This window comes from Sceloporus undulatus, chromosome 5, assembly GCF_019175285.1.
Source record: "Sceloporus undulatus isolate JIND9_A2432 ecotype Alabama chromosome 5, SceUnd_v1.1, whole genome shotgun sequence".
Classification (NCBI taxonomy): Eukaryota; Metazoa; Chordata; class Lepidosauria; order Squamata; family Phrynosomatidae; genus Sceloporus; species Sceloporus undulatus.
In genome coordinates, this window is record NC_056526.1 from 144,097,648 (window position 1) to 144,122,008 (window position 24,361).

The following is a 24,361-nucleotide window of genomic DNA, read 5'->3' on the forward strand; positions in this document are numbered from 1 at the left end:
AGATATTAGAGGAAACATCCAAAAAGAATATCCAATTTAATGGATGACTATGAATATAGTTAAAAATGTTACAGTCAACATTTGTCTATAGTACAGATAAATAATCTGATGGAAAATCCTTGATTAAATACTCTGTTATAGGCTTCTGTGGAGTCTGTGAGGACTTCAGATAGTTTACTAAACCTGACACATCACAATGGCCAGTTGGAAGGTGAGGCATAATATGTCTGAGGCACAAGACTTCGCAACAGCATACACCCTTTATCAGAAGTTAGGGCCTGGATCATCCCTTCAAAAATCTATATTTCTTATCCCAAATGAGAGCAAAATATTCACCCACAGAGTTCTCAGTTTCCATTTAGGAGCCTACCCTAACAATGTCTTCATTTTCTATTATTTTTGCCACCTATGCAAAGCTAGGTGTACAGTAGTGGATAGTTGAGAAATCCCCTATCTCTAATAGTTGCCCTTATATATTGTAAGTAAAGTAAACAAGTAAACCAGTTAGTTGTTAAGATTCTCTGGCAGATTTCTTCGCCACCAAAATCAATGCAATTTTTCCACTCATGCATGTTCAAAGCTTCAGTATTTAATACCAGCTACACTAATCTTAACAGTAGAATTTGGAAAAGTTACTTTCAGTGCCCATGCTGGCTTGGAGATTCTGAGACTCGTAGTTCAAAATATTGAGTTTTCCAAAATCTAGCTACTATATATAGAAAAGGCAACAAAAAGAAATGCTCCAGTGGCATTTAATAAAAAAACAGCTGATCAAAAGAGCTTAACTGAGTAGTTATTCTAGCTTTGGTTACGGATTTGATTTGATAAATTAAATAGTATCAAATTGAGAATGAAATGTTTTACCTAACAAAGAGCACTGTAAACCTCCAGAAGGATTCTTCCCAGCTGGGTCCAGGCACCACATCTGCACACAGGGGTAAAAGATGATGAGGAAGAGTCACATTGAGTGTGAAGTGGAACTCAACACCAGCAGCCGTTACTAAGGTCAGCTCACGAATAACCCAAGAAGAAGTGAAATCTGGGGTAAACCTGCATCAAAGAAGAATGAGGAGAAAAGACAAAGCAGTGACACCATCAATGTTTTAATATTACTATCTAGCTTGTTTTATTGCTGAGGTATCTATGTGGAGATTTAGGTTCTATAGAAACCTATTATTTTCTCAAAGAGTAAGACTCCTGCCCCCCAGTGCCATATTCTTGTGATTCATAGGTGTTTCTTCCAACACATAGAACCATAAAACATGCTTCTCACAGTCACAGCTATCCAGTTCTATATATTCCCCAAGAATATCCTATCTCTCTTCTGTTGAGGCAGGATTTATGCAGGAGCCTTAAAGTATTGGGAAAATACTGGAACACCTTTAACAAGATGATTGACTGACTTCCACATTTTTCTTCTATGTGGTTTCAACGAACTTCTGTGGCTAGTGCTTGTTGCTCCAGCACTTCTCTCTCCATCTCAGCCAGCTGTATCATCCTGAAATCATCTTTACTCTCTGTGTCTAACCGAGGCTTTCTGTGACTCATTTCAAAATAAAGCCAAAGAGAAATCAGATTCTACCTGGTCTGAAAAGTGCTGGGAAGAGTTCTTCCTGGCAGGAGTAACATAAACAGGGGAATACTTCCTCTTGCCTTGTCCCAAGACCAACACTCTGAAACCTTCGCCCTCACAGGCTGTACTAAAAAGTGTGTTTGGTGAAGAGTGATTCCATGATATCAAAACAGTGAGTGCAGTGGGCTTGAAAGAGTAGTGGAAATCCTTAGCTCTCTGAGTAGGATCTACAGTTGTGAGACAGTAGCCATGAATGACAGATTCATTTGTCAGCCAGCATGTGAAGGCTAACTGTGAAATATCTTGCATTGCTTTTGTGGAAATCACATTAAATTTTGGCTTTGTATGTGATGTACTTTTACCTATGCATTAGGATTTATTCTTTCTCACAATTCATTTTACAACTGTTGGATTACATTAATTTATTTATTTGGCAGCATGGACTGATCAATATTTTATTACATATTTACTTACTGTATACATAACTATGGTCTTTTTTATATCTTTCAAATTGTTATGATTACTACTGCTCTACTGAGTTGTTTTGGGAATATGATGATGATAAAAACAAACTACTAGAGACTTAATCTGGAATAGCATGCTAAACCATATCTGCTACAATTAAATGATTCATATAAGAACCCTAATTTATAGGTTTAAGGACTTTTGTAAATAGTTTGGAAGCCCTACATCAGCCAAACCATGCTTCATGAACCACATGCAGCTCTCTGACATATAATGTGCACTTCACAGAAGAATGTTGCCTCCTTTTTGAATTACAATTCATACAAAAGGTTAATTTTGCACCTCCGAAGGGGCGCCATAGCCACAGCAGCATGGCTTTATGATGCCCCTTCGGTGCTGCATCATACAGATGCAGCCCTGAAGTTGCGCCATGATGGTGCGCGCTGTGTAGACTGGTGTGCACCAAAATGGCACCCTGGGGACAGGGATAGGGCATCCAGTGTGCAGGTGCTGCACCCTGGCTCCGGCCACAGGCTGGCACAAAGTGCCACTCTGTATTGGCCCATAGTTAATTGAATTAAAAAATAAATTTAATGTGATTCAATATTAAATATTTTTTAAGAATTTAAATCTTTATGCTAGATTTGAGTCAGAGAATAAAGATAATTTGGATTGGTAAGGATTACAGACTGATTGTGCTGGAGAATCAGTAAACTGTACAAGCCAGCGCTGACAATGTTAGTTGTAGTTGATGCAACTTCCAATTGTGTGATTGTGGCATGTGTGGCTGTGTTCCTGGTGGTGAAATTATCAGGGTCTTAATGTGATACTAGGTGCTTAACAGTGTGGTTGCATTGCATGTGTTGGATGTTAATGTTTCTTTTCAGTTTATTTTTAACAACATGAATGTAACAACGTGTGTAATATTAGCATATGTACTGCAGCTCTCAAACGGCTGATGTTTATCATATGTGGCTTTCAGATTATTTATGTTTGGCCATCCCTGCCCTAGATAATGATACTACATTATATTGACTAATGAATAAGATGGAAAAAGAGCTGTACGAGCTGTCTGGTGCAGGATCACACAATTTGGTATATCGTCTACATTATATCACCACACCTTGGAAGAAAAAAAATTAATTTTGGACAACATTTAATCCCTGACTCAAATCTAGCATTAAAATGAAGATTTACATTCTTAAAAATTCTTAAAGCACACTGCCCAAAATACTAAGAATTATGAGCACTGCCTCCAATGAGGCAAATAATTCCTTGTCAGTAGGTGCATAAAAATAATATCATAAACTGCAGACAATTTAAACCATGCCATAGAAATAGTATCATTAAATTCTTTGAAGAATGAGAAATTTGTAATATATTTGAGGAAAGAGGAAACCATTTAAAGGAACTAGCATCCTACTTGCTAAGGAGATTAAAATAAGTTCTTTGTTTGTTAAAGGCAAATGCTTACACAATGCTAATTTCCCGTGAAGAATTTTGTGCCAGAAAAAAATCATGACATTCAAGTACTTCAAACCCATATCCTTGGCAACTGTATCCATTAATCTTCATAGAGGTTACAGTAATAGGAAGATGACCAATATTTTCAACTTTAAAGTTCTTTGTAATAGATAAAATTTGCTTGCCATCTTTCAGTTCTGAAAAGAAAAGAAAAAAACCCCAACACAGAACCAACATTTAGTTATTTTTACATTCATCATTTAAAGCTATTTTGGAGTACCGATTTGCTAATGAGAAAAATTCAATTTCTCCACTACTATATTAAAACGCATTTATATATATCATGGCAGAGAGGTGGGGGACCACATGGTGGCATGCAACACTGCTGCTAATGCAATATTTTCTTTGCATATAGGGAATAGATGCATTAGCATATGATTATCAATGTGATGACAGTAGAATTACATTCATTCAAAAATTTACAGCAGGAAATATGGTTGTGTTAGCAAACAGACACTATATCGGGAAAGAATATTCTCTATATAACCCTGACTGGATTTTGTGGACAACTGTCATTCCCACTGGCACAAATAAAATATCTGCAGCTTCTGAAAGGACTTTCTCAGTACTTGAATTCCCACTATGGAAATTTATCCCTTTCAAATGCCAATAGGTAGCTATCAATGTACCATCTGAATGCTTGGGCTCTGAGATCATGTATGATAAGTACAGAAAACATTCTGATGCATGACTGCCCATTACCATACGCATCTTTTTATACCATGCACACATCACTCCATCCCTTCCTGTCATACAGATTATCACTCACGTTGCCTGCAGTCCATGAGGGTTGACTCCGGCACCTTAAACCGAAGGGATCCTCCTGCCCCTGGCAACCTTCCCCCTACTTTCAATAGTTCTCTGGCTCCAATGCCTTCAACATAAACCACATCCAGAACAGTCAAATTATTCCTGTAACAAAGTAAGGAGGCCTTTACAACTAAATTTAAGAAAAGGAAAGTCAGTTTCCAGCCATTTCGCTCCTCGTTCAAGATGCGTGCCTCTCTTGGAAAAACATTTCAGCTTTTTGCACTGCTGAAGCAAAATGAAATTCATATGACTGTATACTATTTCTACCCTACATGAGAATTATGCAGCCATCCAGATATATGATTGTTGGCTGTGCTGGACAGAAGTCTAACAATATGTGGATGGCTGCATAATTCCAACCCCTGTTTTAAAGGAGTTTTTTTTGTTCCGCTCCCAAATTTTAGTGGCACATGTTGTTGGTGAGGCATTCCTGCTCTACATCTATCTCTTGCAGATGGGTTGGCAGAAGATGGGGATATCTATGATTATGTGGGAGACTGTAATTAGCATAAGGGCATCCAGTATCCAATCCTTAGATTGACGGGCGAAACAGATGGCTGGGAAGGAGCGGCCTCTGGCCGCTCCAGCCACAATCAGTCCAGGACCATGGAAATTGCATGGCCTATTCCCAAAGCAGGCCACCGCTGCAGGTCCCAAGCTGTGCCAGCCAGGAGTTGGTTTAAAACAACTCCTTTCTGCAGTGGCAGCGGGCTCCTTTTTGTGGTGTTAGAGCAGCTTCCAGCTGCTTTGGGGGATGCATCATCTTAACAACATGCCCCCAAAGCTGCCAGAAGCCACTTCTTTTGACCCGTGTGTTAAGGCCTGAGACAGGCATATGTGCTGGGGTAATAAACCTTTCCCAGTTCTCCTCTACACTGGTATAATGTAACATCTAGCTTTGGTAGTGTGCTTTGCTATGAGAATCTGACTTCCATAATGAATACCCAAGTGCTATCTTTCCTAAGTAGTTTTGGTTCTGAGTGTGAGTTAGTTTACAAATTGCTAGCCTGTGGGTCCAATCTGCACTGAAACCCTAGTTTGCGGGGGGGGGGGGAGTTTAACCCTCTCCCTCATTCCCTTGTTCTGATCTAGTCAGATTTCCACATCTGAAATCTGCACCTTCAGTAATGATGCACTAATTTCAATGGATCCTTTTTGATAATGGAAAGTACAGGTACAGGAAGGGGGAAAACACAACAATACTGCAACAGGATAGCAAAGGGTTAAAGCTTTTTACCTAAAGAGTTAAAACTTCTTGCCTTATTAAAGACAAGAACTATGCATAAATCTAAAAATGTAGCTTGACCTTAAATATATACCTAACATTATATGACCTGTATGGGGTTCCTTGCCAGATATACGATTCTAAGAGCAACTGCAAGAGAAATTGAAAATGATGCCTTATATCAGTGTGCAAAGGGAATATCAGTATGCAAAGGGATCCTGTACCATTTCTGAGACTAACTGAAGGTTAACTGTATCATATGCTGTTGTAGACCTGGTATATATGCTCAGATGCATTCCCAGATGCACCAGGTCACCCCATGCATCTGAGGAAATAGACCATGTGTACAAAAACTACAAAATCTCTTGGCATACGTATGTTACACCTGACACCATCACTTGGATAACCAAAAATAAGCAGTTCTGGTTAACCCAAATTAAGATAGAATTTAAACTGGCAAATACAGAAAAAATGAAAGTGATGAAGTATATACAGGTAAAATTATGATCCTTCTGCTGGTCACTGTAACACAAAATTTTGGGATTTTGGCAATTTTGAGAATAACCACCTGCTCTACTTTGTGAGTTCAGAGAAGCTTACAAATGAACTGAAGGAACAAATTCTGAATTATAATGCTCTTTATTCTTAATATAGTGACAGTAACCTCTTCATTTTCTCACAAAATATTTTCTGTAACTCAAGACACTGCCATACCACAACATTTATTCATTTTAAAAAATGCCTTTTCCATTTTCATGCATTTTCAGTAACCCACATGGACAAATCATTTTATATATATAAAAGTTATTTACATGCAAGCTCATATTTTGTATGAAAAAAAGGAGAAAGGAAGAGGGAAAACAAAGGAATTAACAACTTTTTAAAGACTGATTTGTATTTTACTATGAGCATTTCATGGATATCAATCTATTCCTTCCAATACAATACACAGTGAATTTTGTAAAAAGTTTCAGAAATGAGCTTCAAAATGAACTTTTACAAGCCTCATTGCTTCTACAAAAATTAAGTAAACCTACCTCACCAATATAACAGAAGTTACTCTTTTGTAATCAAGAGGTGTGAAAACTACACCAACTCTCTTAGCTTCCAAAGGCTGTAATTTTAAATTAAGCATCTCAGAACTAGATCTGATAAAATCATGATCCTCTTGTACTTCATCCTGCAAAGCAATTAAAAAAACACACAATCACTACCTTTGGACATATACTTCACTTATCACCCTGGAAGTAATAGACTAAACCTTTTAGACATGGTAGAAAAAATATAATTCATATTTTATTTTGTTCTTACTCAAAATAGCTCAAGGAGATAGACAAAGTTCTTCTCCAACATAACTTTCTCTCACTTACCTATGAGGTATGCTAGGCAGAAAGTGAGAGAAAGAGAGAAAGTGCATTGCTTGATAATAAAGTATAATTCCCCTTTTTAATGTAGGAAAACCAACAACAATTGAAACTCCAAATAACAGATATAAAAATAGATAAGGAACAGAACAGAATACAGATGAAGAGGAAAACATGACAAAAAATATTATTAAAAAACCTCATCTAAATTATGAGGTTCTGTCTATAAGAACAGAATCTTAGATAATACTGTCGTGTATGCCCTGAATGTGGAATGCCTTTTTGTGACATGTAGGTATGGGAGATTCACCTGGGAACTACCTTATCATCTTTTTGGTGTCAAACAAATTTTGGGTTTTTTTTTTAATCTTCTAGGTACTTTATGAATTGCTGCTAGTCCTTCTTAATGCTTCACACTCTTCTATCATGTTGCTGGTTTTCACACTGCAATGCTTTTATTATTTACTACCATTTTTATTTTAGTTTATTTTCTCTTTAACACTGTTCACTGTTTGTACTTGTTTTTAATGAAATGTCCATTTTCCAGTTAATTTTGGTTACTGGGTAATCTAAAAGTGTGATCTATCTATGCATCTATCTCTCATGATGTCTTAGACACTTACAAAGATGCCCAGAGCAACACATTCTTGAGAATGGTTACAGTGATACAGAAACTAGAAAATATTGTTAATATAACTTCTACAAACTATAACTTTTACAACTTCTAGCAAAAGGCAAAAAATATCTAGTCAAAATAAGAATACCACCACAATTTGAAACAGGTGTCAAAAGAATATTTAAGTCCAGTTTCTGGCTGACAGCATATCCAAACAGCTGAGGGAGAGTGAACTAAATGGTACAAAGGGGAAAAGGGAAGATAAAATGTGGGTCACATTGGGGTGAAGATTGCAGTTTCTCATCAGCCCCAAGCACATGCCATTCTATACTGCAGAAGAGAAAGGATGTGCATGCCAGGACACTAGAGCAGCTGGAGAAGGATGAAAGTAGAAATATTTGTGGTGTTTACAGCAATATGATGTGGATAGGAACACTGAAAATACAGCTGAACCAGCACTCCTCTGTTCTGAGGTTTCCAACACAGGGAGAGAATAAAGCCCTGTTCAGTCCCACCAAGGTATGCTTTGCTGTGCCAGTATTTTTGTCTTTTCAGAAAGGATAGGGCTAGAGAATGAAATATTTTTAAAAATTAAGTGCTGAATGTGTGTGTAAGAAATAAAAATTCTTTATGCCAAAAAATCATCCATTTATTTGTAATTCTGAACACTTCAAATGTGTTTTCAATTTAATAACTGTGCAATCCAAAAAAATAGACTAAAAGTTACAAGCTCTACAAAAATTGCCAGCTTCTTTCATGCTCAAAAATATTTCCCATATGCTGCCAAAGTCTGATTTCTGTTATTATTTAATATTCATAAGCACTATTTTTCAGAGATAAAAGTATCAATGAGGTTAATGCAAGACATAGCTTACCCTGTGAGATGCTGTTGCTTCTGTCAATCTAAATTCAGTAGTTGTAAAATTAATAGACTGTACACTTTCACCAAACCTATATAAATCAAGATCAAAAATGTAATTTATAAGCCATTTAATTTTTTATGCAATGCATTAGATTTAGAGTCCAATTTGTAAGCATATTGATATTACTGATTTTGATTCAAGATGCATTGTTGCAAAATTTTAATCTGTGTAGCATACACTTCCTGCACATACCTTTCATATACAGAAAGAGTCCGTCATGCAGTACATCTTAATTAAAAACAAAGATGCTGACAGGCCTACTTTTACATTTAAATACATTTTAGGACAAATAAATTACTTTGTTGATATTTCCTCAATACACCATTTGAACACTGAGCTGACTAGCTGGTAGCATCTGTGATATTACACCTCATTTTTGGCATGGCTACATCTCTAAAGCTGACTGGGGGAGTAAGGTGGCAGGAAGTTGGGAATTCATAGAAATCTGTAAAAAAATTTTCCTAACAGCACAAAAAATATGCATGCATAACCCAGCTAAAGCCAGGATGGAGCACACATGGCTTTCCAGATGTTATTGGACTGCAATTCACATCATTCATTAGCGTGTATGCTAAGACTGATGGGAGTTACAGTCTAATTAAATCTTGAAGAACATATGTTCTCCAATCCTTATGATAAAGGAAAAGTGACATTCTTGAATGGTCATTACCATTTGCTGAGAAGAGTCAATGGGGCTCGAGGATCAGGATAGAAAGACAGAGGCAGGAGTTGCAACATCACTGGGAAGGGTGAAGGGTTTCTTAGCGTAAAGTATTTTACCTAAATAGTCCAAACACAACAACATTAATGCCCCATGTTTTACAACTTAACCTCCCCCATAGAAGCTCCAAATTGTGGGTGGATTACATGGTGAAAAGAATTTCAGATTTCAGTCTGAATCTTCAGCTGACAGATATGACCAGCCACAAGTCTCTTAAAGTGAATTATCTTTTAATTCACAAGAAATATAAGTCTCCATTTTTCCTTTTTTAAAAAAAGAATAAAAATGAAGATTATCGAATAATAGGGGGAGGAGGTCTCATCTAAAAACCCTGTCAAAACATGGCCTCACCATGCTATTCATAGGTGCAGCTGCACTGAAGTTCAGTGTAAGACCAAGTTCTGTAACCAAGTGGGGAAAAGACAATCCAAACGACTCTTCTCCAAGATTCTTTTGATCAGCAGCTTGAATAACTTCCCCTAGATTTCTCCTGTTGAGTTAAGAAGAAGTGAAATTGTTAAAAACCTATTGCAAATGGTTTTCCTACTAGGAAAAAATCTTCAGGAGTCCAACACTTTAATTTTTGTATTGGAATATTTTAAATACCTTTAGACTGTTCCACATACACAGAGAGAGACACAATTGTCCCTCCACATCCGGTGGGGTTAGGGACACAGGACCCCTGTGAATGTTGAAAGACTGCAAATAACAAAACCACTATGTTTTTACCTGAGATAACACCTCTCTAGGAATGCCTAGGTCTCCAGTGCAACTCTGTGGTCAAAATCTGCCAGACACTGAATTGCACTGGAGGAGCTACAAATGTCTAGTGCAGCACTCTCTCTAGGAATCTCTAGGTCAGTGATGTCCAAACTCTGGCCCTCCAGGTGTTTTGGACTTTAGCTCCCAGCATCCCAGACCATTGGCCAAGGTGTCTGAGGCTTCTGGGAACTGAAGTCCAAAACGCCAAAATTTGGACATGGCTGCTCTAGGGCCTTCAGTGTGACTTTTGGTTAACCACAGAGTTGCACTGGATATTCCTAGAGAGAACATATTAATAAAATCCATGAATAATCAAAGCCACAAATGTGGAGCGATGTGTGTGTGTGTGTGTATTTAAATATCCTGACTTCCATTTTATCAGTGTTTTACAATAGCTGAAAATGTGCACTGAATTATCAGGTCTTCTAAATGCTCATGAAGATATAGTGCTTCAGGAGTCTTTATTGCAGCTAAAGTCTTACAATACCTTCCATTTTCTCACAATTCAATGGATTCAACTGATAGCAAATGATTCACTGTTACCCAGAAAAACTTTTTAAATAGCCACCATGAGTTTGCAAAGGGATCAAATGGCACCACTGTGACTAACTGAAAGATGTAGATAGCATAAACTTTTGTAGATTTGACCATACTTCCTCAGATGCATGGGGTGGAATGGAATCCAGAAACAGACCTATATAAGCTGGTTGTGTATGAGAATGTCAACCAAAATTCAAAACCTTGTGGGTATGGAGATGAGGTGGCAAATTCAGTTTTAATTATGATCACTGGGAGAAAAAACAGGAGGAAGTATGTTGCCTAAAGAATACATAACCACATGAATAGTACAGTGCGCCCGCGCCATACGCGGGCGCGCCATATGCGGCCTTGAGCATACGCGCTCAAGCCGCGGGGCGCACACAGGGCGGAAGGGGTGGCACGTCCCATTCAATTGAATGGGCAGCATGCCCGTTGCGCCCTGCGTGCGCCTGCGCCGCCGCGCACGAGCCCCATTGTTTCCAATGGGGTTCGAGCATAGACGGAATTCACCTTACGTGGAGGGATCCGGAATGGATCCCCCACGTAAGGCGAGGATGGACTGTATTGGAATGTAATGTGAGAACCAGAGAGGAGATGTGATGAACTGGTCAAGGGTGCCCTCATGAGGATGGGGGGTTAAACAGTGTTCGAATGTGTGTAGTGTGCCAGAAATCCATTATCTCTGTTCAACCCAATGCTGATAGACTGGTGTCTGTGGATACATTCCAATTTTGCTATTTCTTATTTCAGACTTCCTTTGTAGTTCTTTTGTTCAAGGACCACTGTTCCCGAGGTTCGAGTTTGAATGCCCTGGAAAATTTAAGTGTTCTGCAACCAGTTCTTGCATGTTTACCTCCATTTCTAGCATCTGATTTATGTCCATTTATTTTTGGGCACAGGGAATGGCCTGTTTGCCCAATGTAGAGCAATGAAGGGCACTGCTAACATAGTACGGCATAAATCACACTGGAGGATGAACAAGTGAAAGTCCCTTAATATTGTGGGTAATATCATTAGGTCCTGCGATGACATTTCCTGAATAGATGTGTGGGCATCTAGTTGTACCAGTGTTGAACCACAATTACAGGTGTATCATGTAAATAAAAAATTACCTAATTCAACTGTATATACTAGATGTGTATATGCTATGTAATAGAAAAAAATGCACATAATCTTGCTACCATAGTTTAGAAAAAAACAACTTTGTAAATATACAGCAATTAATCACAATACTTGCATTATCAAGGGAATCCTTAACAATTACTGTACATAAAATAGTCAAATCAACGTTTATCGTACTAGCCAAAGGTCATGACAAAATGAACTTATCAAAAAGCATAAAACATTTAAAACAAAAGGCACAGAATACAAAGGACAAAAATGTCCCAACATTTAATGTGCAGTTAAAATAGTTAACTGTTAAAAAGGACAAAAGGAAAAAGAGACATCTTTCCTGGATATTAGTAAACATATATAATATAATCATGAAATCTAATACATGGTGTCTCCATGGCAATTTATGGCAATTTTATTTAACTCTCTCTTTCTAATCTTTTTTGCAGCCATGGCAAAAAGAGCCACTCTATGTGTTACATAGGTGCTTTCTGCACCGCCATTTGGGACGTCCGGAGGACGTCCCATTTTTAAAAAGGGGCGTCTCTTATAGACGCCCCTGGGCCTAGTACGGACTCCGTCCGTACAAGATGGCGCTGGCCCTTCTACATGGCTGGCGCCATCTTTGCGTATCGGACGCTGAGCGTCTGTACACGTCGCGTCGCTTGTGACGTAGCGAGTGCGCCCCTGGCGCCTCACTACGTCGCAAACGCGACGGAAAAAGAAGCTCCATTTTGGAGCTTCTTTTTCGGTCCGCGCGGGAGTCGGGCCGTGTGAAGGCTCCGGCTCCCCCGCGGACCTACTGGCGGCGGCAGAGCGCCGCAAAGCGGAGGTATGTACCCCGCCATAGTCATTGGTATTGCTGAGAAGGAATTGGACCAAATCAACAGTAGAGCTCCCACTTTTGTTTGTCAGCAAGGGTGTTAAAAATTTCTAGGGTCGCTGTACAATGGACAAATTAACAAGTAGTGAACAATATCCTCCACTTGACACTGACTGCAGATGCATAGTCTGTTCTCAAAAAGCACTTTGTTGTAGTGTCCGTCTAGAACAGCAGTAGGCATTACTTGAAGTCGTAGCTCAGTGAAGGCAATTCTTAAAGTAGGCGACTTAAGTTTTGTCAAATATCTGGTTCTGAAATGTTCAGACTACAAAAAGGAGAACCAAAAGGAAAATTGTGAGGTCCTAACTGACTGCAGATCTCTTCTTGAATCAGTCCAAAAAAGGAATTCTCTTAATTGCTTCTTATCCATGCCAATAGCAGTGTTCAACTCAGAAAAGTTATATTTTTGTAAAAGAGTCTAAAAACTTGATTTCCAGAACTGGCTGTTGGACATTTCCAAGTAACACAATGCTGGAATATGATTAGTTGATAAGGTAGCAATATGTTTAAAATATCTTATCTGTGTAAAATCTATTCTTGTTTAACTGAGGGGTAGCCAAATTCAGTGTGCAAAAAAGGTGCAGGAGTTCCATTTGGTAAAGTGCAGAGCTTTCGGAGAAATTTGTTTTGTAATATGTTGATATCTGATTCTCATATTTCTGTACCATAAAGCATCTGGGCAATAACTTTGCTGCTGAAAATTTTTAAGGCAGGTTCAATCAACTGGCTGCCCTGGTTGTAACAGAATTTCAGCAACGCTCTCACTGTTTTGTCAGTTTTCAGTTTTACTGCCTCCCTATGGTTTTTCCAAGAAAGAGACTTACTGAAAACGATGCCCAGGTATCTGAATAGTTGGGTTTGTTCTATGTTATGTTGGTCTAAGATCCATTTGTGCTTTGGAGAGTTTCTGCCAAATACCATTACCTTGGTTTTGGAGTACTTTACTGACAAGTGTTCTTGATGACAATAGTCACTGAAAGCATTCAATAGATTTTTGAGACCTAAACAAGATAGGGAAATGAGCACTAAATCATGTGCATACATCAGAATAAAGATCTTTCTGTTCCTGATAACTGGGAAGGGAGAATCAGCCAAAGATAAGAATGATACCATATCATTCATACAGATGTTAAAGAGAGTAGGTGCCAGAAGGCATCCCTGTTTCGCTCCTCAGGTTGTTCTTAAGGCTTCTGTCAGGGAGCCATTTAAACCGACTCTAACCCTCATTTCTGTATGGCTATATAGTTCCCGTATCAATCTTAAAATCCTGATATCAGTCCCTAAGCTGTGTAGCTTTTCCCATAATCTATTTCTGTTAATAGACTCTAAAGCAGCTGTAAGATCAATGAAAGCAGCATTGACATGTTTCTTATTTTCCTTGGTATACTTCCTTACAATATGGCTTAGTAGCAAACAGCGGGAAGGAATCCCATTATAATATAATAGTAGCAAACAGCAGGAAGGAATACTTTACAGTTGTTGAAAATAAAATATAGTCAGCCCTCCACATTTGCAAGGGTTAGGGGACAAAGACCCCCGTGAATGCAGAAAAAACACACATAAACTCCCCCCCCCAACAAGGCAGCCATTTCCAGGGTGAGAGGGGCATGGGAAACGGGAGTGCTCTGTTCCTCTGGCCCCTCCTGTTCTGGAAATGCCTCCAAGGTGCTAGGACTGGAGTGCTCCTTTCCTCCACCCCTCCATCCTAGAGACGTTTGCCAGGTTTAACATTCACAAATAACAAAAGCCATGAATGTTAAACCCATGAATGTGGAGAGCTGATTATAGTAGCAGGCCTCAGGATAGTGTATTCTGGGTGGCTTTCTTTCCATTCTGCCAAAGATAAGCTTCTTCAGCTGTTTAGCCCACTATATAACAAACAAAATAAAGCTAATATAATATGAACACTAGAATGAACAAGCAATTAAAATGAAACCGATATTTACAATCGCAACAGCAATGTACAAAGCACTAATTATGATGCCTATAGCTTGCTGACACAAAACTCTTACAAACAAGATGGTATGTTACACATTGACTTGCATTTGACTAAATAATGATGTGATTGAACGTAAAACACCTGTAATAACAGAGGCACTGGTAGAAAACAATTCTTAACACAGAAGGTAATTTAACCTCAACTAACACTTTAAACTTATTTAAAATGGCCACAGATAAATACATCAGAATCAGTAAGTGCTGCAACCTATAAAAACAAGCCAAATCCATCTGTCATTTAAGCCACAAGGAACTACAGTATTAAGACTGTATACCCCCAAATCCTCATGTTTAAGAAGTGCCACAGAAATGTCCATATATATATTGAACTGAGCTGTTATGTAAGTTTTTCTGTCACATGTGCATATAAACAGCTATACACAGCTGAATTAGGTAATTTTTATTTACATGATACACTTGTAATTGTGGTTTGTTACTGTTTAGTCAGAGGCCTCTAATAGTTTGTGTTTGATTGTGCATTTTTGTATCAGTCTCTACATTGTGTTTTGTATCCTCTTGTAGATAAGTAACTGAGGTTTGGAGGCTGTCTCTAGATGAATAAAAGCCTGCCACAAAGACTCCTTGAGAAGGTACTGTAGTATTATTGTCTAGAATGGGTTGTAATTTATTGATGATATGTCTGAGTGGTCTCAATTGGGAGTTCTGTGTGACTACTAATGGGGTTCTGTCATTTTTTGTGGGTGAGCTGTAGCAGAGGGCTTGGCTGTAGACCATGGATCTGGTAGTGTGTTCAGGTTGGAAACTAGAGGCATGTAAGTATATGTAGCAGTCAGTGGGCTTGCAATATAGTGTGGTCCTTAGATGTCAGTATTGTAGTTGTACCATGGTATCCAAAAATGAATTTATTCTGTTGATAATCCCAGGATAAGATTGATGGTAGGGTGAAAGTTCCTGAAACTCTGGTGGAATGTCCTGAGTGAGTCTTCTCCATGAGTCCAAATTATGAAATTGATTATCTATGTACTTCAGGTAGAGCAATGGTTTCTGAATGCAGGAGTCCTAGATCAGCCATTATGTTGGCATACTATGGTACCATGTGCATGCCCATGACAGTACCATTAACTTGAAGGTATACATTATTACCAAAGGTGAAGTAATGGTGTGTCAGAACTCACACAAGAATAGCAGCTTCTTTCTTTCAGTTAGCCTCAAAGGTGCTACAAGATCCCTTTGCATATGAAAACCTAATGGTTGGAATATGCATATGGAAATGCTTTGTATACTCATTTTCCAGACTAACATGATTATGTCTTTGAATTCTACCACCATGAGTTCAGGCCAAGACCAAGAATTTTAAGACTGGTGCTTTTCAACTTGCCCATAAATGATCTAGAGTTAGAAGTGAGCAGGAACAAGGTGACCAAGTTTGAGGATATCAAATTATTTAGAAAGATTTAAATTAAAGCAAATTGTTAGATCTCTACAAATGGGGGAATGGCTATTACAAAGACAAATGCAGATCAGTCTGCACGAATGGTAGGTATTGGAGCAAAGTATCCCAGACTAACATATAAACTGGTGTCTGAAGTGGTGGTGATTGAACAAGAAAGATCTTAAGTTTAGTATGGATTGATTAAAATATAGAGTAGATGCTATGAAAAAGGCCCATTCCGTGGGTGAATCAGAGTGACTGTCAACTGCCCGTATATAAATCTATATTGCAGTCACATTTGGATTATGTTTGGTACACTTCTAGTCACCACACTACAGCTAGAAAAGATGCAGTGAAGGCCTTCTTCAGTTTGAAGAAGAGGATGAAGCACCTCACATAAAAAGAAAAGTTAAAATCTTTGGTGTTATTTCATTTAGGGGAAAAAGATGAGTAAGGGAAATATGACAAAATGTATAAAATTGACATTATAGAAGAAATAGGATAAGAAGTTTTTTTCCTTCTCCTCTTTTTGTACAATAGCAAAACATGACAGTCATTCACTGAAGATCTCCAAAGACAGACAAAACTACAGCTCCTACTACAGACAAAACATCACCACTGCTGCCAAAATTATGAACATAAACCTTTTTATACAAACCTGCAAATTTCACTGTCCTTAATTTTTTGCCATTTTTCATGGAGTTCATGTGAAAGATCAGAATCCACATTCCATGTAGAACTGTCCAGAGAAAGGCTCTTTTCCCAAAGAAGGTTTGCTAAAATGATAATAATGTTCTATTTTATTGAAATCCATATTATTTTTTTCTGTGAATTCTCTCTGGATGTTACTTCCATCAATTCAAAAATTCAGTTTCACGAAAACAACATGAAAACAAGTTCAAACGAGGCTGATCAGTCTATAAAAACAACAGTTGGGGCTAACCAAGAACTATGTTGTTGATGCACGGATGCACCTTCTAAGAGTGCATATACCATGTAGAAATAATACAGTTTGACACCACTTTAATTGCCAAGGCTTCATCCTACAGAATCCTGGGATTTGTAACTTTGTGAGGCAACATCACCACTCTTTGGAAGCAAAGACTAAAAACTTTGTAACACTACAAATCCCAGGATTTCACAGGATGGAGCTACAGCATTTAAAGTGATATCAAACTGCATTATTTCTACAGTGTAGGTGCACCCTTTGACTGTTAAAATAGGCTCCTTGATGCTCTTTCTTAATAGTTGCATTTCTGACTTAGTATCCCTGACAGTCTCCCAAACATACACTCCTTGTTTCCTTGTAGAATAAGAGTGGTCTAAAAATAAGTAAGAATCTGGCTGTTCCTTTTTCTCCTCTCACCTTTATTTTTTCCTAAAGCAGGTTGAGAGGTTTCAAAATTGTGTTTTATGCACCGCATAGGATATTTGTAGGACTTCAACATTAGGAAGATCTTTTGACAGTAAGAGCTGTTTGACAGTGGAACACACTTTCTCAAGGTGTGGTGGAGTCTCCTTCTTGAGAGGTTTTTAAGAGAGGGTGGATGGCCATCTGTTGGGGTGCTTTGGTTCTGTGTTCCTGCATGGATAGCCCTTGTGATCTCTTCCAAATTTATGATTCTATTATTCTAGGACCATATTTTCCCATGTGAGCCTATTACTGTTTTGTGATCTTCAAGGGATGGCCTTCTCTCTGTCCCACAGCTCTCATAGGTACATCTGGTGGGAACATGGGAAACTGTCTTCTTGGTGGCTGCCACCAGACTCTGGAATTCCTCTCCTAGAGAGGCAAGATTGTCACCCTCCTTTCTGGTCTTCTGTAGGCAGGGAAGGACCCATGCCTCATGAGAAAGGGGACTTTAACAATGTGCTACATTTATTGTTCTTATAATGGGTATGTTTTCCCATTGCTTTTAGTTCTACTGATAGTTTAATTTTTTTTAGATTGTCAATCTGAGGAGAGGGAATTGCCAAATTAACTATCTGTGAGCCACTCTGGGAGGTTTTTTGGCTGAAGGGCATGGTATAAATACTATAAGCAAACCAACAAATACGATTTTTTTACTTTCGTATAATGTGAACGTTTAGCTGTCTGTTTCAAATTTTTAAAATCATGGCTAGGAAAAAGGTGGGACATAAATAAAATGAAATAAAGTTACAGTATTATCAAATAAAGAACAATAACATTACTGTTATTAGTACTACTACTAGTGGGAAGAAAACATGGTCACTCTGTTCTATACTATAAAATGTTAAATACAGCATAGATACAAGTTTGCTGAATAAGCTGTTGTTCATAAAAGTTAAGTTTACTAAATCTAATATTCTCCCAGTCCTTGTATTTAAAGCATTAGCACTAGAAAAAGATAATAACACACATTTTCCTCTATTTACCTGTGTCTGACATTCTCAAGGAACAATAAATATCATGATGTGCTATGGCTTCAAACCGAACCACTCCCTGCTGAAAAACATTAATCAAAACCATGTTAAATCAGCATTGCACATTTTCATTTCAGTAATAATGATAATAATAAGCATATATATCAATAACACCTCTACAACCTGCTGTAATTTCCATTCCTCATTGCCCTGAATAATTTAAGAAAAACAATGAGAAAGAACACACCAACTGCAATCCACTGTAGACTAGATTAGGATTATGAGAAAATGCTTGCACTTTTGGCTGTTTCTTACAAACCACAGAATTGCCATTGCAGAAAAATAGGTGTGGATGACAGATTATTTGTGCACTAATGCTTTATATTCTGCCACTTAATAATATGAAAAACAGCAATTCAGAGCATTCCAAGTTTATCTTTGTACCCTATTCAGAATGGGGGGAAAACACAACATAACTTTGAAAGGAAGATTCAGTGCTTCAGTAAACCTGCTCAGATTAGTAGTTAATTAGACCAGAAGCAGTTTTTCTACCATTCAATATGGTAGAAACAGATATATCAACAGATAACCTTCATAAAAGATAATATTAGTAGAAAAGATAATACTACATTAGAAATGCTGTTACTGAGTAAGTAATACATATATGGAGCATTTCAGATCAATATAGTACCTGGGACAAAACAGAATAAATTTGTAATGGTATCTCAAATATCACTCCAATATTTGTGGTCACAAAAACTTTGGAAAATAAGCTTGTTACAGATTCTTGGATGTGAAGTTTCAAGGAAAATACATTCCAACAGCCTGGAGGTAGAGGCAAAGGATCCGTGAAGTTCAAAACCTAATGGAGAAAAATCAGATGAAATCTGACTGCACATAAAGCAAGCATATGCAAAAATATTATTCTGCTTCACATCTTTTTCTACCACTGCCACAACATATTAAAGGCTATAAATAAAAAAAAACCCCAAAAAACTCCTAAGCATTACAAAAAGATAAAGATGAGCTATTGAATCACACCATTTCCTGATATTCTGAACATAAGAGTACTGGCTTGATTGTTGCACTAGGACATCTGGAGATCCAAGTTTAATTCCCACTTGGTCATGGAAACCTACTGTGTGACCTTGGGCAATTCACACACTCTCAGCTTCATAACAGGGTCACCATAATTTAGAAATGATGTGAAGGCACACAATGACAAAACACTGCAGACTTTCCTTCTCTCATCAATAGCCTCCAAGATCCTACATGAAGTTGATAGATCATAAAGGTCTACCAGCATACTTATGTGGACTTCTAGAAGCTGGACAGGAAAGACAAGAACAGCCAGCATGAAAGAACATTCTTGTGGCCAATAGGTGATTTCAGTCAGGGGTTAGAGCTGTGCCTGGGCACTGTCTGGCAGCTGTTGTGGTAGCAACTAAACATCTTGCAAAAGGAAGTTCTAGAAATATCCTTAGTAGACACTGATAAGATTCTGTCCATCAATTACTGAGTGCTGAACATATCTAATGGTACATTACTGGGGAGGGACTACATAAACACCTCTTTCTATTCAGTTATAAGATCAGATGTCTAAATTCTTCAATGCTCTTACTACGCTTGAAACATAAATGTCATATAGTATAGAGCTAAAATCAAAATTGGGAATGAGTGCAGAATTCAGCATCCTGATGAGTACCCATAAGGAATAATGAGCAAATAAATGTATGAGCAAAAGTTGTTAAGCTACAATAGGAAGGGGAAAGAAAAGCAGTCCTTTCTATGGTCTACATTGGGCTTTAGTACTCTGAATTATAATCTTCATCTCACAAAACTAGCACAAATCAAAGTATTTATGAAGAACACGCAGATTCATTCAAATACAGTTTATACTGGGCACAAAATTAAACTTTTATTTATAGGTGCATCATTTATTTTTAGTACAGAATATGCAAATCCTAATGTATAAAAATAAAAAGCTATCATTTTTGTAAGGAAAAATGCATAACACCGAAAATAAAAACTCACTTTTAGAATATCCTCAGTTTCTCTTGAAACATAAACATCATTTAGAATTATGCTAAAATCAAAACTGTTTGTAAACCATATGGACCAAGAATTTGAAATACTGTGATGTGGCTCTGTGTGGAATACTGTCGCAAATGAATCGATACCAAGATACCTACAGACAGAGAAAGGAACATTAAACTGATTCTGACAGTGGCCTCCAACAAATGGTTAATTTCCCCTGCGCCAAAGGTAATACTGCAATCTAGATATCATCACTAGATTTGACACTACAAGATTCTACTGCAGTTTGGTTCCATGACCACATATCTCTCTACATGTGCATAAGCTCTGAGTAGTCTGTGGCTAGAGATACGAGGGCAAACTGGAAAAATTTAGAAGAAAACTGGTTTCCCCCCATTTTTTCCCCAAAGCTTCTTTCCTGGAAAAATGGAGTGGGAGGAGAGAATGAACTATATAATGTTTTCTTTTAGATTAATAAATAAAATGTTTAAGATAAGATGTTCCCATATTTATACCTCCAAAAACATTTCCAAATGCTATGGAACAGGAAGACTTTTGTATGAAACTACAGCTTAAAACACATGGGCCAAATGATGCGGATTCCAGCTGTATTTGGGTTGTAGCATTCAGATGACACACATCCTGAAAACGGTGGGAAGCTGCAATGACAACATGCCATCCATGAAGAACCAGGCAAAGAAGGAGCGAATAGGATCCCCTCCTTCTGGCAGCCCAGTTCAGGACCATGATAGTGGTCTGGATTGGGGGTTGGATACATGCAGTTGCCATAGCCATGCCACAATCGGGTGGACTGCTCTTTTGGGCCTGTCTGTTTCGGGTCTACATTACAATTCCTGCCTTTGTTTTCTTTTTCTCTTAATGGGAATGAATACTTTATACAGTGCACCCATGTCATACGTGGGTGCACTGTACACGGCTTTCAACTTATGCTGAAAGCTAGGCGACAACCAGGAAATGGCATGCGTACCCATGGTGCGCATGCCGCACATCGCCACATGCATGAGCCTGATTATTTTCAATGGAGCTCGAGCATACGTGAAATTTGTCTTACACGAGTGGGTCCAGAACGGATCCCCTGCATAAGGCAAGGGCACACTGTACCTGCTTGACACTATGGAATATTAGACCAAGCAAAATAGTTTTGTTGGTTTTGCTAATGCTTTCTTCTTATTGTTTTAACTCTCTTCATCAATTGGCAAAACCACAGAAGCTCCCTATAGTTCATGTGTTTCTTACAGTTCTTGTTCACTTGTAAGAAAAGAAAACATTTTATTTTAAAAAAGTAAATTCCATTTGTAATTATTGTCAAAATAAATTGTACTTTCAATATTGCAAACATTAAAATTCTCACACATAAAAAGAGAAGATCCCCTAACATTCCTATTTTCTAGTAATCACAGATACTAGCTAAACTACACAATTCATTTCTACATAATTGTATAACTACATCTTTATGTAATAATTTTAAGCATAAAGAAAACTCACCCTTCCACCACTGGATGGGATAGACATGCCTTTGGCAATGATGTACCATCCAACAGATTTGTCTTCTCATAAGTGTCATGACTACTTCCATGCCTACACAATGTACCTGATTCAAGAAAAAATGGCATCTTATTTCAACATATATTAAAGATATAATGTGAAGATTCTAACAGTTGCCAAGAAAAATTCACACTGTACTTCTATGGCTCACTTTATGTTTTATTACTGAGAACAGAGGGGTGTTTTCAGAAAAGTTTACACGAAATGAAACTAATCTTTTCAATATCACCAGACTCTTTTTAAATTTTATTTATTTATTTACTTACTTATTTGCTTTATTACTATGGTTTATGAGATTTATTTCATGTTGGATGTTTTGTTTTAAAATGTTGTTCCTTATTTTTGCCATTATTATAAGCTTTAATATGTCTATATTCCTTCAGTTTTGTGGTCTTCATTTTTAAGTTCATTATTAGAAAACCTTGTCTGGAAAAATGGCCTAAAATTGCTTAAACAAATAGCAACACTGTTTATTTAAATAAATAGTAAGTCCATTAAGTATTTTGCTACAGGGTATTTGTTCCTATCCTCCACCCCACATTTGTCAGAAGCATTAATGAAAATGTGCACAATTCTTCAGTTACATATCGTACTGGGGCTGAACAGACAGCTTGTTTGAGCCCGCTTGGGGCTGGCTTTGTGGTGTGGCATGGCTTTTAGATGCACCATGTACCCAAGTGGGATAGAAGCCAGACCAGCAATTACACTCCAGCCGGCTTCTCTCCCGCTTGGGGATGTGGCGCCTAGAACCACTTTTCCTAGAGGCAGCTTTTTCAAGGGAAAAGCCAACTCTTCAAGAGAAGGAGCAGCTTTTTTCTGCCCCCAAAATGGAGCAGATCTTATATGCTTCTTTTGGGGGTGAAATCTGGCTGGACTGGGGCCTGACATCTGTTTGCCCAGGCCCCGATCCAGCCTAAAAGGGGTGGCTCTAAGTTGCCGCTTTTGGGCTGTCTGTATCCCCCCCCCCCCCACCCACACACACACATTCACTCTGAGGCAACTCATCTTATAAGTATCATCTTGCAAGTACGTCTATATGCAAATACCTTTACAAAAAATAGAAGCAACTTTTGTGAAGTTCATGTTCAGTGATGGCAACAATATTGGCTCAAATAGCACAGAAAATGTTCCTTCCTGTGACAAGTGTTTTATGTCCTGCAAAAAAATCACATCACATTACTATGACACTATTACTGTTGTATTCATCTTCACGACAAATTTATTTATTCATGACAAATGTATTTATTTTATGTATTATTCATCTTCATGACAAAATTAAATTGTAAACTTCTACAGGTTGTTCCAGCAAGCCATCTTTACCTAGAAATAACAATAAATATTTTACAAATAGCCTTTATATGTACTTGTACTATTGTAGAAAAACATTGACCTGTATTTTAGTGATCCATTCAATTTTTAAAACACAGGCAGCAGACATAAAGGCAAGTTTGCTTTTTTAAAAAAGGACAATAATTTAATCTATTTATTCAGTCACAAAATACTCAACAGTATGTTCTGTTCCTCTCTCCGATCATCACTAGAAACACTAATGCTTATGTTCACTTGCAATTCCCAACTAGTGTAGACCTCTGTATCAACTGCTGAAGAGTAAGTCAATACTTATATAAATTCCATTGATGGGGTGGAGGCAGTCTACTCTAGTCAGAAATAGCAACTGGACATTCACTTGAGTGTTTAGCGAGTGAACAAATAGGCTACATGGTGGTGTTTAAAAAAACACAACAAAATATCATGAGTTTTTAAGTCTGATTACTTAAATACTACACAGACCACAGAAACACAAGCCAGTGTTCATTTTCAATAGTGCAAGTACATATGAAGATAATTTTGATTTAAGATTTGAATTTAGGACTAGAAATAGGACTAGGACTAGAAATATGATCGCTCACATATTTATACACATGCACACACACACACACACACACCAAAATGGAAACAAGACTGTTCAACTGTCTTATATTTACCATTTCTGTATTTCACCCCTAATTCCCAAGAACAAAAGTCTCTGTACATAAAGAAAATAAATCTGAAAATAAAGCCTCTTCCTCATCACCTGTCCTCTTTAACTTACTGGAATCTCCCTGGGACCTTCTCCCTAGCATTTTCAATGGCCATGGTATACACAGTCTAAAGGAACGAATAGGTCCAGAGGAAGGGATGATCAGCCAAAAGAAGATGCTTTTTTATTTTAATGCCAGTAACCAATTATTCTTGTATTTTCCAAAATTTTATGTTATAAAAAGATACAACAGAACTCAAAAAAGCAGTAAAATCAGGTGATGTAAAGAAAATACAATAAGTGGGACAGTACTATACAAGCCCCCTCTTGATGCACAATAACAAAATGTTATTAAGTCGTATTGCCCTTCCACACTGAGTTCCCAAGTAATCCAGAAAGCAGAAAATATGGGATTTTTCAATAACTTTTAAAAGCTCAGCCTA

The 24,361-nt window shown here is 37.7% G+C and overlaps 1 protein-coding gene across 6 annotated transcripts in view; it reads right to left on the bottom strand.

Moving 5' to 3' along the window:
* TMEM131L (transmembrane 131 like) overlaps nt 1-24,361 on the bottom strand; it is an 86,427-nt gene that overhangs the window by 14,002 nt on the left and 48,064 nt on the right. For 5 of the 6 annotated variants that reach the window (XM_042468394.1, XM_042468392.1, XM_042468390.1 and 2 more), the window contains 13 exons: nt 22,945-23,053; nt 21,839-21,944; nt 20,330-20,483; nt 18,987-19,157; nt 18,308-18,377; nt 16,569-16,686; nt 9,573-9,711; nt 9,171-9,280; nt 8,453-8,528; nt 6,635-6,777; nt 4,332-4,474; nt 3,513-3,699; nt 865-1,050 (listed from right to left, as the gene is read on the bottom strand). In XM_042468394.1, coding sequence (XP_042324328.1) covers nt 865-1,050; nt 3,513-3,699; nt 4,332-4,474; nt 6,635-6,777; nt 8,453-8,528; nt 9,171-9,280; nt 9,573-9,711; nt 16,569-16,686; nt 18,308-18,377; nt 18,987-19,157; nt 20,330-20,483; nt 21,839-21,944; nt 22,945-23,053 — 1,712 coding nt within the window. The remainder of the gene's footprint in view (nt 1-864; nt 1,051-3,512; nt 3,700-4,331; nt 4,475-6,634; nt 6,778-8,452; nt 8,529-9,170; nt 9,281-9,572; nt 9,712-16,568; nt 16,687-18,307; nt 18,378-18,986; nt 19,158-20,329; nt 20,484-21,838; nt 21,945-22,944; nt 23,054-24,361) is intronic. The other variant, XM_042468389.1, reaches the window with a different exon arrangement.